General features: G+C 32.7%; 1 protein-coding gene across 5 annotated transcripts in view; it reads right to left on the reverse strand.

Moving 5' to 3' along the window:
* The window catches only part of Prps (phosphoribosyl pyrophosphate synthetase), a 58645-nt gene that overhangs the window by 18011 nt on the left and 25612 nt on the right, over positions 1–15022 (reverse strand). Inside the window, exon 4 of one of the 5 annotated variants that reach the window (XM_069848969.1) lies at positions 10829–10852. The exons of the other annotated variants lie outside the window; for them this stretch is intronic. Within the exon in view, the coding sequence (XP_069705070.1) occupies positions 10829–10852 (24 nt within the window). The remainder of the gene's footprint in view (positions 1–10828; positions 10853–15022) is intronic. 5 annotated transcript variants of the gene reach the window in all.

Consider the following 15022-nt stretch of genomic DNA (forward strand, 5'->3'; position numbering starts at 1 on the left):
ATCGTCCTCACTTTTTTTTGTCTGTATCCTTCATTTTCCTTAGAAACTTCTAAACATTTGTGAGAAAGGAGAGAGCATAAATAGAGTAAAAACGTAAAAACGTTAATTTGCTCCCCTTCCCCCAAAAAAAGTTCGTGAATTATCGGGAGTCAACTGTATATTAATTAGCACTTACTACAGAAAATCTTTCTTCAATACACACAATATTACACTATTTAGATATTAGGCAAATTCTACTTTTTAATTGAGTACTTTACGACGAAATGATTAAGCAGTTAAGCAGTTTAATAATTTACATGGAAATAGCTACTAGATTCCTCATATCAGCTCTTCCACTAAGTGGAATGACTTAGCTCTTATTGCTGTTCCTCCTCCTATTCATCAACATCATCATCGCCACTTCAGTTGGCTTAGGCAGCCTGTTCTGTTCATAGGTAAGTTATGCTATTCTGATAGTGCTAATTGACGGGAAATGTATTAAACAGTGTTGATAACACTAATTAACAGAAAATTAAGTGTTGATAACACTAACTGGAAATAAGTAAAAAGTTTCCCATTGTCATGACTTGAACACAACATGTGACATTTTAAAATTTAAAATATTTTTTATTTTCTTCGTATTTTATTATTATTTTTTCATCATAATATACATATTGTTAAATGAAACGACAAATTGAGTTATTCTCGCCAAGGTGGAATTTCATAATTTTTAATAAAAAATTACGAATTTTTGTTTTTATTATTAAAAAATTGCTGAAATCTGAAATAGCTATCCACCAATTTTCATGCCCACAGAGCTGTCCAATCACCTGTTAGATTAGAAGAAACTGCATGAGTTCAATTTTATTTATATAAAGTGGTTACAAACTTTTGAACTCATTTTTCTTGGCTTAGGTTTTTTTTTGCACATTTTCCATTACTGAAAACATTACTCTTCCTACAAATGCTGTAGTACATTATTTATTTTTGTGGATGTTCTTGAATGTGTGCTTAGTAACATCTGCTATCAAGACCTCCTTTAGATCTCACATACAGAGTCGTAATTGTGTACTATAAAGTATTGTAGAGTATTCTATATTCCAACATAAACAGACTTTGTCATATAAACATATAGCCATGACTGCTTTGTTATCAAGATATGGCATCACTGTGGGATGTGGGAGTTGGCATTACATCAAAGCTATTCATGCATCAATGGCTCAGACGAAACTCTACAGTACACAGTAAGTACAATAATTATTGTTATTTAAGAGAGAGAATTGCTACAATCAGTCAATAGGTGCTGTGTATTTGCACCTTCTGCAGACTGAACTACCACAACAAATGGTACCACTATCAACACGGTTGAACACTTGGCTACTTCAAAATGAAGCATCTGCGCATTACAGTCGTGCAGTGAAACATCATTTGAATTAAGGGTATCCAGGCAGATGGAGTGGATGCAATGGACCTGTTGCACGGCCAACGTGATTGTCTAAACTCAGACCCTGAGATTTCTGATTGTGGGGTCACATGAAGGGACTAGTTTACTCTCAACAACATGTCACAAGAGAGCATCTGTTGAATGCAATTGTGGCTGCAGGAAATACAATTCGGGGCATTGTTCAAAGAGCAAGACATTCATGGCGAAGGAGGGCGGAAATTGTGTTGTGAAGTGAATGGTGGACATTTCGAGCATCTTCTGTGAACATGCAATGTAAATAACCACGTCATTATATAACACACTCAGAAAAGTAGCTGTTGTCTTTTTCTAACTGTTCCAATCATTATCTTCATAATGAAGAGGTCACGACCATAAGTTTATATGAAAAAATAAGTTTCATTTTTAGTATAGAATTCTCTGCACTACCTTATAGTACACAATTATGACTCACCCTGTATATAATTTATTGAACACTTCCTACCATTGTAGGCTGCCTAAAAAGCGAAAGTATAAAATGGCAAGGAATACAATTTCATTTATGTATATATAAATATTCTGACAAATATTGATAAAAGTGAAAAGTAATGATACAAATCCAGGTATCTTTAAAATATTAAGCTAAAATATTCTATATATACTGGCAATTTTTATATTCGACTGCATTTAGTATTTTCTCTTATTTTTTTAGTAAATAGAATGGAAACCCTTGGCAATAAATTTTGTTTCTAGTACCAGTATTACAAGAGTGGGAACAACTGGATAATACCCACGGCAGAGCAATGTCGATAGTCGACGTTACTCGCTGGCCACTAGTCACCAGGCCGTACCGAGCCGTGCCAAACAAAACACAATCGAAATGGTGGTAGTAAAATTCGCGACTATATTCTTAAATAATTCACTGCATTAGTCAAGTGCAAGACTTCTGGCTTCTGTTGCATTCAAACAATTATAAAATACGATAATTTGGTCCAGGGAGCATTCGTTTTTGATGCAAAGATAATTTGTTTGGCTTGTTTCTTAAATAAAATTACGAAATGACGTTCCTGTGCTTAACATTTAATAAAAAAAGAAATATAGCAAAACTGTTTTGTCCCGAGACTCTTATCTAAGTCACGTAATCTACTTCAATATATTTGCGCAAATATATCTTGTAGCTAACAGTGGTGCTATTTCTCAGTAATGTTCAGAACGAAGGAGGTAGAGAGAGAAAAGAAACAAATTTCTCCCTCCAACGACGCCATACACCAATGTCGTGTTCTTATGTTGGCGAGATTGTGTATTTACTTAAATTTGGTGCTAAACGTAATGGCACGGTTCAAAGATACGGTGGGAAATCTCCAGTTTAGCGCAAGAGTGTAAAAACAATTTCAGACAAAAATTTTGAAATCATGAGAAGGAAAAATAGCAATTTTTCAAAGTGCCATTTAAGTTTACAAAAATCTTAATAATGCATATATTTCTTAACCAAATTAGATGAAACTTTGTTGTACAGAGACTATTTATATCAAGCATAACTGTACAAATTTTTATATCTCTAGTTTGAATAGTTCAGAATATTGACATTTCAATACAGTGTATCCTTAAGTTTGTCTATGCTCTGCCCACTTTTATCTTAGCAAAAATATCCCCATTCCTACTCATTTGATGGATTGAAATTGATCCTAAGCCATTCTCAAAGCTGAAGAAAAAAGAAAAATCTATACCACTTAAACTCATATTCAGTTACAAATTACTCTTATTTTACCAAAATAAACTAAGTGATAAAATGTTGCACAACAAGATACTTCGATAATATCTGTAACAGAATGTCACATTAAGCTACTCGAAAGCTTTTTGTTAGTGTGTAAATTTCAAAAGCATATGAAGCAAAGCTATGCTCGAAGTATTTCAGCTAACTTAATTGCATAGCTCATTCTGACAATATATGTGTCAAGTTTTTTTTGAATAGTAACATTTTATATTAAATTACTACTACAAAGTTATACAATCTCGCAAAGAATTACTTAAATGTAGTAAGTGGGAATTCTACCAATTTTATATGGAATCCTAATAATTCTTGTGTTATCGAGAAAATTCTGTATATATTTTAAATCTGTAATATATTTTAGAAACAGATCCACCCGCTGTTCATGTAAGTGTTACCAATCTCCCAAAACCAAAAACATTTCAGTATTCAGTAAGAGTAATCTATCAATTTCTTATTGTATTTCCATCACAACTACAAACTGAGCTAATTTATTACACATGGGTAATTCTTATAACATACATTACGAATCTGGAAGTGGCTCTCACCAAATGAAGCTGAGTATTGACGAACACTCAAGAGTAAGTGAATCATTGCATCACTTACATAGATAATGCTTACGAAAATTTTACTTGCAATGTTACTTAAAAAGCAGTGTATGAAGTAAAAGTAATTTGTCTTTAATAGTGTTAAACGTAACAGACAATTAATGCTGATTTAGTAAGAAGACAGTAAATGATATTTACACAGTAATAAAGAAAAATGACTGCTTTCACTAATCTACATTCTAGGTAATGCTTCACTACTACTGAATTCCAGGACAGCATTATGATAAACATATATTATTATGAACCAAAGTATTCCATTACAGATTAGTATGAAACATGAAACAAGCACATGGAACAGAATAAAATATGCATGTTATTGGCACAAAAGCTGCAACAAATTCACATCTGCCACGTATTAATCCGAAGTATCTCTTAGTCACTGAGCTAGACACATATTTCTGAATGACATAAAGACAATGTAACATGAAGTTACATGTTCTCAACATCACTTCACAAGTCTCTAATTCTATGTTTGCCCAAATCAAGTAAGAACAATATTCTTTCTGTAAGTATGAATGCTTGAACTGTTATAAAGTTTCATACTTTTCAAATTTAGGCTGTTTTAACAATCCTTAATTTCACTTCTGATGACAAACTTTGAAAATATAACTTCAGCTAAATATTCTTAAATTGACATTAAATGTTTTCTTACATAATTAATCTTTTTTTCAATTGTCATTTTCAATTAAATTAACTTAAAACTGACGATATTTCATCAATTTTCAAGATATACTTCCCTATTACGGATTACCTTAATATATTTTACACACAATTTACTCAAGATAACTGATTTCAGTAATTTTAAATTCGAGATATGTTTATTCCATTATGAGTAAAATGTCAGCTTGGGAAGTAATTCGGAGATTTTAATTTTCTTCTTATAATTGTTCAACACAGGAATATAACCTAATCATCTTAATATGAAACCAGAACACAAATTTCATTCTCTTGTATAACTTGGAAATATTTGTGTTACAATTTGAGAATTGTCTATAGTGCGATTCTATAGGGATTGGTAACAGTGAGATGGTATTTGACGAGATGAGGCCATGGATTTGCCACAGACTATCTGACATTTGCCTTATAGTTGGGGAAAACCTCAGAGAAAACTCAATCACGTAATAAGCCCAAGTGAAAATTGGATCCACGTTCAAGTGCAACTCGAGATCAGCAGGCAAGCACATTAGCCGACTGAGCTACGCCGATTAATAAACAATTTCCAGAATCCAAAAAACTTTTATTGATAAGGGCAATTATATTTTGAAATTGGGGGGTGCAATGTGTGCAGGGAACATTGGTTTCGTTAATATCTTGTACAATTTTGAATATTTTCTTATCTATTTTATTCATAATGATTGCGTTAATAAATCCTGCCATTATCAGTTGAATGAATAAAAAATATTTTTTTAATATTTTTTGCAATGAATTAATTGTAAGAAGTAATTATTTTTACATAAAGATTTATTAATGAAAAAAGAATTTGAAAAGATAAAACAGTGCTAAAGGCAGGGTTTGTTCTCCAGCATGAAATACACTTATATGCAAAATTTAAAAAATTCATCTAAAAAAAATATATAGAAATTGTGAGGAAAACGGATTTGGAAAACATAAATTATGGGAAAGACTGGCAAACTTACCGAAGATTAGAATTTTGTCCATATTTAAGTGGCTAAATCAATTGACACAGGCTCATGTTTTAGATCTTAACTCAAAAGGTAAAAGTATCCCCTTCATATGCCAAGGAGACACTCGTGGGACATGGAGGTAGAGTGTTTTCCATAAACTCTGCACTAGAATGAAGTGGTGTGGTCTGATCACTATCTACCCCTGGGAAAAACCTGGTACTCAATTTTATAGGAGGCTAAGTAAACCTCGGGCCTTTCTGAAAGTTTGGCAACGAGAAAATGCAGTCACCACCTGGGATCGAACCTCGGACTTTCCAGTCCGTAGCCAGCTGCTCTAACAACTGAGCTAACTGGCATTAGAGATATTTAAACATTTTTTTTCAGCCTCCGAAGGTGTATATGCACCTTAAATGTTAATTAAAATATTGAGTTAATAGAAGATTTAAACTTCTTTCTTAATAATAATAATAATAATAATAATTTGGCAAAGTACAGTAAAACTTGTCTAAAACAGGAAGTGCTTGAACCAGAAGTAATTTCCGTTTTAGGGAGGTTTCCATTTTATGCAAGGTGGACTGATTTTTTTATACTTTTGTGCTGCTATTTCAGCACACATATTAAAAATTTAAATTTTAAGAGCATTTAATAAAAAAAAAAATAAATAAATAGGTAATTAATCTACAACATACATATGAAACTGTACAGCATTCTTTCTTTCCAGAAGTCCTCCAATATTTTTTGCTTCATAACTTTTCCAGATACTAAATTCTTCTCAATTACAATTTTTTGTTGATGATGATTGAATTATTTGCGGTTAATGCATATTCCTCCAATTGCAGAATAGTTTGCTTACGAATTTCACTTGCTCCTATGAGCTTAATTCTTTTATTTTATTTTATTGGGTTATTTTACGACGCTGTATCAACATCTAGGTTATTTAGCGTCTGAATGAAATGAAGGTGATGATACCGGTGAAATGAGTCTAGGGTCCAGCACCGAAAGTTACCCAGCATTTGCTCGTGATGGGTTGAGGGAAAACTCCAGAAAAAACCTCAACCAGGTAACTTGCCCCGACCGGGATTCGAACCTGTGCCACCTGGTTTCGCGGCCAGACGCGCTGACCGTTACTCTACAGGTGTGGACGAGCTTAATTCTTTCTTTTACAGAACAATTTTATCTTTCTCCCCTCTTAATGTCACTAACAAAGGATAAGACTAACAGAATAACCACACTGACTGACTGAAGTTGTAGAGGGTAGGTCTACGACTCAAGGTTATCAGTACAGTATTAATGCCACAAAACAAGCATTACATCACACTCAACAGCCTGTTCAGAAAGCTAGTGAGAGATACAATTCCTTGGTTGCAATTTATACAGTATTGTGTTTTAATTTTATTGCGTTACACTGGTAGGTTGTTCAGTCAAATGTCCAAAGGCAAGTTTGAACCTCGTAAGTGACACCAATAAGGCATCACTCATGAGGCAACTAAACAAGAAGATAATGAGGTAGGGTGGCCAATTCCTTTTCCCCTTCATTACATACATCACTGATTAGTAACATATTACACTAATCAGACTTACTTCAGATGCATACAAACAATTGTTCTCCTTCTGACACATATAGTCAAGTGAGATGTACTGCCTGATAATAGATGTTTACTGACGTTCAAAGATACTTAACCATATTAATCGATAATGATCGTTAATTTGTTGGTTTAAGTGTGACTTCTTTAGTTATTACTTCTGCAAAGACAATAGTCAGTGTTACCAATGGCACATAAATATAATCACATTATAAAATTCAATATTTCATCCTCCTCTACGGATTGTAAAACAACACTAAGTTTAGCTGGAAATCGCTGATAATGTCAATTACAAGAGTAATTTATGCTTAACCTACATCATTTTTCCCAACACATCTTAACCGCCCCCAATTATCAAGTCACCTATTGAGGACTAGAACTGTTTCATAGTTTGTCAATTTTTAATATCTTTGGTTCTGACATCCCGTGGTTGGAAAGTTCACTTACACGATCAGAAAATCGTGGGTCAGATATCTTTGAATGCCAGTGTATATATCAGTCAGAACCTCAAGGAGAGGTATTCTGTTTTATTCAGTGATTTTTCTCTCGTGGGACTGGCAATATTGTTCTGTTTCCACATTAGATAGATTACCATTTTAAACTCTATAAAATGTCTTATAACTTCTTGGATCAGAGAGAAATTACGTTTAAGGCAGGTTTGCTGTTTCTTTTTTTCAGGTTCTGCTGTAGGCAGGTTTTACTGTAGTTAAAATGAGTAATATACTGAATCTCAACAGGAAGCCCAGTATAACAAAATGGTGTTTATTCACAATGACATTGGATGGGTTTTATTACAAGCATTACAGTGTGAATGGGTGCATTCGTGATAGCAAGGGAAAAACATTTTTAAGATATCGAGGGACTGTGATGGTCAATCTAATCTATATACAAACTATAAAATACATGCTCGAAACTACAGGAATTGCAAGAAATTACAAAAATCTTAGTTATATTACTCTTGTTCATATTTGAACATCCTCCTCTAAGTTATTTTTTCTCCAAGTTCGTCACTTCTATAACTCTTCCATAATCAAAATTAAGAAGTATAGGAGTAGCGACATTATACAAGATGCATGATTTCTAAAAAGATCATATTCATTTTCCATAAATGACCCAAATAAACAAGGTTAATTGCAATTAAATTTTGCACAACATGTGGCGACACATTCTACCTATAGATGTATTCTTATTAGAGATTTGTATCATGAGTTAACATTACCTTGTTCTCGAGTTACGAGCCATATTACGTCATTCCATTAATGATATCTTTGAAATATCAAAACACTGATAAGTTATCTGTGTATACAAACACTTCATGAAGTTTGAATAGAAACATTGATAATTATAATTTTGCACTGACATTTTCAATACAAAAGCTTTTTATTACTCTATGAAATAAGAGTGTGTAATGAACTAATAATACCGAGTCTTTGAAATATACCGATTAGAGTTCACTGAAAATCTCTAATAACAATGTATACAGAACTAAATACAAGGCCACAATTTTACAGTCTGTAGTCTTCAGCCTATTTCTGTCAATGTATCATCTTTAATTACTGGTTACTAATAATAATAAAAGGTGGGCATATTTTGATAAATAATCCTAAGAGCTTCAATACTCGAAAAAGTAGTAGGATATATTTAGAGTAAGACAAGAATGAAGTACTTTTCATACTGAACAGGGAAAAAACTTAAGAGTTCTTAACTATTCCTGTGAACAATTTTATTTTTTTCTTGACTATAAAAAGTCTAAAGAAATGACATTTCAATTACTTGACATCATACAAAAAATTAATTTTCATACTAACAATGAATGAGCTATCTACAAAATACTCGTAATTTTGGTAAAAATAACACTGCACTATCATTTACGACCAAATGTACATTCACTATCTCAACATGTTGTATGTGTCCTTTATATAGTTTTTCACATGAAACACGCCTTTTTCAATCAACTCTTGTACTGTAGTACAGTATAACTTGGTTATAACGACATCCAAGGGACCTTGAAAATTAAGTTGTTATAAACGAGTGTCGTAGTAACTGAAATTCATATTATCAGTCTAGTGAGGTGGAAAATGAAAAATAATAAACATAATTACGCTTATTTTAGATTTATGTATTCACTTTTAAGCATACCATGAACACAATAAAATACACGTACAATTATAAATACAATATTCTGTATTAAAACAGTTTGTTCATTACTCACCAAACTTCTTTACTGAGGAGTGAAGTAATCAGTCATTTTACTCTGTTGTCTCCTACTTGCCCAATACACACTTTCTAAATTAAATTCTATGTTCATTATTTCAGTTGCAATTTCACTGCTCCCTCTCCTAGCTTCGTACTCCCTCCTCTAGCTTCACAGAAATGTTCACAATTCTAATGGCTTCTAAAATGTCACTCACTTCTTTTAGTGGACATACTGCGTTAAAATGCGTGCACTTAGTGAAAATTGCCTATCGAAACTGACCGCATTCAGGTACCGTTAATACCGCATAAATTTGGGCAGGTTACAATGGGATGGGGAATCTGTCTGCATTCCAGAGGTCTATGATAGAAGGGAACAGTAAAGGATTTGCCAGAATTCAGCAAAATATTTCTTAAAATACTTTGGTTCTTAGAAAATTGTATTCCAAACCGAGGTTGAAAATGACGTTATGTGCGAGGTAGACGCATATACGTTTGTCGTATTAAGCAAGGTAGAAAAGCATATGTCTTAAGGGGAATTAGTTGGGACCACAGAATATTTGAAGTTATAGGCGAGGTGTTGCACAAACCGAGGTCGCTATAACCAAGTTCTACTGTATTTGCATATTAATAGGCTATATTATTTTCACTCACAACAAAACCATGTTTTTGAAATTTTGTAGCCCAAAGGGCAACAATACTTTCACAACTTTTTCTCTATCCCATACAGAAATGTACAGAAGTTGTTTTTCCCATCTTCTCCCTCACTCAAAAACCGAATTTCACCTTCCTTACTTTCTTCAAAATGCGTTAACAATCACCTATAGATTTATTATTATATCCTCCTCACCCTCTTACACAATCCTTAAAATGTGTTAACGATGGGCAGGCTTGTTACCCTTTTACCTGCAGAAGGATTAGGAAAGTCAGCAATCATTGCTTGTGCAGGCTATCAAAGATATTTACAGATTTCCAAGCTATATTTCTCTTCCTTAATGCTTTGTGTACTGTCAATCCTAATTTTCTTTCAGCTAACAATCCACAAGTCATATTCGTAACTAATATATTTCTAAAATAATTGTCGTGTTCATTAAAAAAAAAAATGCAGAAATGACCAAATTTCGGAAGAAATTGTTACCATAAATCCCTTACATTTAAAATTAATTGTGCACATACTTCTTGGTGCATTTGTAAATCACTTTCAGCATTCATCACTAATAGTTGTAATATATACAAGAGGTAATGATAATAACCAAGTTTGATACGAGAATAGATGAAGACAATAATAACGAAGTGTGTGAAATGTGTATTAAACTGAAAGTATTTTTTTATCCAAGCTTCATGTGAAGAAGTTACGTGTTTACAGAAAAACGTACAAGTGACGCATCATACAAAGACTATTATGGTAATCAATCCTTAATTTGGCATATCATGGTCAATATTATAACAAGTGGAGCTTCAGAGAGTTGCAATACTAGTAGGTGCATGTCCCATTTAAACATCAAACTGGATTAACTATGTATACAGTGCGGATGTTAGTTTTAAATCACACAAAAATGAAACTTCATTACTCTCAGAAATACAATGGAAATGAAGGAAAATTATTTCTATTTCTTTTGTCACACCCATATCGGCTTGTGATAAATACTCACTGTTGTAAGATCAGGAACAAAATCCTGGAATGTGTGAAATTGTGTAATTGTTACTCTCATATATATATTGGATTTTATAGTAGTATGATGTAGAGGTTTAAAACATTTGTTCTGGACACACAACATAAAAAGCAGTATCAAACACAATTAAGCTTTTTAACACAATAGACACCCTCATGGATTACAAAGTTTTGAAACTGGGATCTAAAACTGCATGACAAACTACAAACAGGAATAAAGGTGGAATCACTTTAAAAAAAATGGCACGGCCGGGAAATGTTAATACATATTTGCCACATTTCAATCTCATATTGTACTGTAGATCAGAAAACTATTTTATAAAGTACCGTATAAAAATTCATAAATCTTCATTATGAACTAAGAAAAAATTGATGAACATACACAATTTCAAATTAATGTTTTAAAATTTGTAATGCAAATGAAACGTCTTACAGTGTGAGGGAGAATTAAAGAAAGTTCTTTATATTGGAGACATACTACTCTGTAAATGAAAGCTTCGTATATGTGGCAGTTTACGAATCTAATTAATATGTTGCATAATGGAAGTTACAAAACCCTCTGACCTTAAAACCTTAAAAATACGTCAACACAGATAACACATACATAAACAAGGACTGGACGACAAAACATACATACATATAACTTAGTAACAGATTTCATCACACCTCCCGCATCCAACCCTGAAGCAGCTGCAAAAATATTCCACAAATTGTATAGCAAATGTTATAGATAATGAACAACACAACCATCCTCAATCTGAAGTAATTTACACCCAAATGAAACGATAATTAACACACCTAGTTGCACCATAACAAAGAGTTTCATTATGCCATTGCTAAAAGCACCAAACAAGCGTTGGTCATGAGAAGTCCCCACTATTTTATGATATCTGAAAGTAAAACAAATTAACCAAACATCAAAGCAGTCCTCTTCATTCTAAGAACAAGAGAAATGGCGTCTGTTACAACATTCCATTTGGCAGACCATAGGAAAAGACGTAACTAAGGGCTAAATTGTGTTAACTGCTTACACTAAATGTTTTACAAAAATATGCATGCAGCTCGGCAACATAACCAAAATTTATACATTAACAGTCTTACTAATAAACCGTGTATAGTTTTTATACTAGACTTATGCAGAGTTGAGACAGAAAACTTTACTAATAAACCATGCATAAGCGATGGACGTATAAACAGCCTGTAACTATACAATGGGAATTCCTTTGCAGTAGTTATATACACGAAACCCCTTGTTTAAGCGTTGTATATAGAGAAAAAATGGCCGCCCCTCTAACAGCTGTTCGTATCGACTGTCATTTTATGATGATGGTTAACTAGTAACCAAAGAAGAACAAACCAAAGAGCACAGAATAATTAGAATAATATTACCACAGTCTACTATATAGTAGACTGTGATATTACTGTAGCTTGTACTCTTTGACCAAACTATAGTATGGTAATCGATTAGAGCCAGTTGTACTATCGATACTTAACACGCCACACTAGAGCCCTCTACCGGATGCAATAGAGAACCTCAGATATTCTATTATCTTTCGTAACAAAGTAATGACGTAACTATGACGTAGCTGTGCAACAGTTGTACTGTTATATGCGACGTATATAGTGATTATTAGTAAGAAATTTACACACCACGTATAAATGAGCTACTCATTGTATAAGTATAAGATAGTTAAAGGTCTGTATATAGAGTTTTTATTAGTAAGACCGTAATACTGAATGTATGCAGAAAAAAATTATTTTCAATAAAGTATTTTAATTTCTGTACATATAAAATCACTTAATTTTCAAGTTCAGCAGTAAATGAAGATGCTGATTGCACTGTTTTTAAACCTTTATCTTAAAATTCTGTAGTATGGTAGGCCATTTTAAGTAGCATCACTGCATTATATACACAGAATAGTGACTACTTGTGAGAAAATTAAAGAATCGTTATAAATGACTATGAAAAGGAACATGTAATATACTTCCTAAATACATGTTATGGTCTTTAGTAGGAGTTGAAATTACAGGATTTAATTAAAATATCACTATACTGCTTTTCCTAAAAAAAAAAAGTGTACATTCAGTTTTGTGTACACAAAGGCAACTAAAATCTCAATTCCACTTGTGTGGATTCAAGCTATGCTTGTCTGATTGTATAGTTGGTTACATTAAGGGGAGAGGATGGTATTTTTGAAAACTTTTTTCCTATTTGGTGTAAAATATTAATTTTTTGTATATAGAGAGCTCATAGCTATAGCAACTCAACCAAAAATAAATATTAAAAAAAAAAAAAAAAAATTATTTGGGGGCTCAGATTTGAAAAAAATATACCCAATGCAGGATTTTACTAAAACTGATATATCTAAACCATTTTTAAAGGTAGATTCATCCAGTTTTTTGCAATGTACTTGCAAAAGCATGCTGTACAAACTGTCTGTAACAGAATTTTGATATTAGTCCCTACGTTTGTAAAATAAACAATTAAAATTTAATAACACTTTTCTGCATTCCTTTCTTGCAAACAAACGGACATAGATTTAAAATAAAATCAATTAACAAAATTCTGTTACAGAGAAAAGTTTCCTAATAGTCTAAAGAATGTGTGTTCTAAATTTCATGCATGTATCTTTAATAGTTCAGAAATTATATCCATTTTTGTCTAGCAATGTAGCAAAAAAATGAAGTTACTGTAAATCGATAAAAGGGGGGACGAGTGATTTAAAAATCCATAGCGCAGGAAATTTAAAAATGGCGTCTCAACATCCGATAAGGGCGCAAATACCCACGAAATGTTATGCAATGCATTCCACACATATCAAAGAGTATTTTAAAGATTTTTTTTTAAATTCAATTTACCGGAGACAACAATAAAAGGGGGCGAGTGATTTAAAAATCCATAGCGCAAGAAATTTAAAAATGGCGTCTCAACATTTGATAAGGACATAAATACCCACAAAATATTATGCTATGCATTCCACACATATCACAGGGTATTTTAAAGAAAAACATTTTTTTTTTTTAATTTGTTCATTTTTCACCAAAAAATACCATCCTCTCCCCTTAATTAATTATTCTTAATTCATGTATGCAAAACTTAAAATGATTGTTAGTGAAAAATTCAGAAAGTTGCAATTTAATATCTGCAATGGGTGGATTCACTGTGGCAGTTTCCTGCTTTGTGACAGCTGAAATTTGAGGCACAAATGCCACAAGGTAAGCACTGGCATGGGTTCTTCTTGAACCATTAAATTTGTCTACTGTTATAATGTGAGACTGCAATGAAACTTGTTTTTCTCCAAATTTTTTTTAAACAGTGTTGATCAAGGAAATCACATGCACAATGCTGTAGGGTTAAGTCCCAAGCCTTCGCAAAAGTGGCAAGTACATTTGTGAAGTGAAAAATGTGCCATGAGCAGAGCTTATCAGTGCAATATGGTTAATTTTAAATTAATTTAGAGTGAAACCAGGTTTAAATTCACTCTAAAATGTAACAAAAGAAAATGCAAAGACAGTGGAAACGAGAGAAGATGAGTAGAGAGAAGTAGTCCACCGCTGTGGAGTAATGGTTAGGATGCATGACCATAAAACGAGCGGACCTGGGTTCAAATCCTGGTTGGGACAAGTTACCTGGGGCCTATTCCACAAAGGTATGGTGTGGTACATTAGAAGTAAATTCTCTAGTAAGTAGTAAAAATACTAGAGTTTCTGTTCCACAAAAGACTTTTCTACAGTAGTACTGCACCACTCCATACTTACAAATTACTAATGAAGTTTCACAACTGCATTCCACAAAAGTATTAGTTTTTATGACTTACTAGTGAATTGTCAATTATTCTCTACCAATGAAAGGAGACGAACACATACATGTACTAATGTGATTTAAATATATTTATTTCATAATTTTAAGATATATGTGCTACAGAATACCTTTTCTTGCTTCTATTTTTTTTTTCAAAAGAAACAATTTCATCTCTTTTGACACCATTTCAATAATTCTGCCATGTTTGTAATTTTGTAACAATTAAGTTTGGCAGTGAAGATCATCAAATATCTTGGAGCAACAGTAACAAATATAAATGACACCTGGGAGGAAATTAAACGCAGAATAAATATGGGAAATGCCTGTTATTATTCGGTTGAGAAGCTTTTGTCATCTAGTCTGCTGTCCAAA

Source organism: Periplaneta americana, chromosome 16 (assembly GCF_040183065.1).
Source record: "Periplaneta americana isolate PAMFEO1 chromosome 16, P.americana_PAMFEO1_priV1, whole genome shotgun sequence".
NCBI classification, from domain to species: domain Eukaryota; kingdom Metazoa; phylum Arthropoda; class Insecta; order Blattodea; family Blattidae; genus Periplaneta; species Periplaneta americana.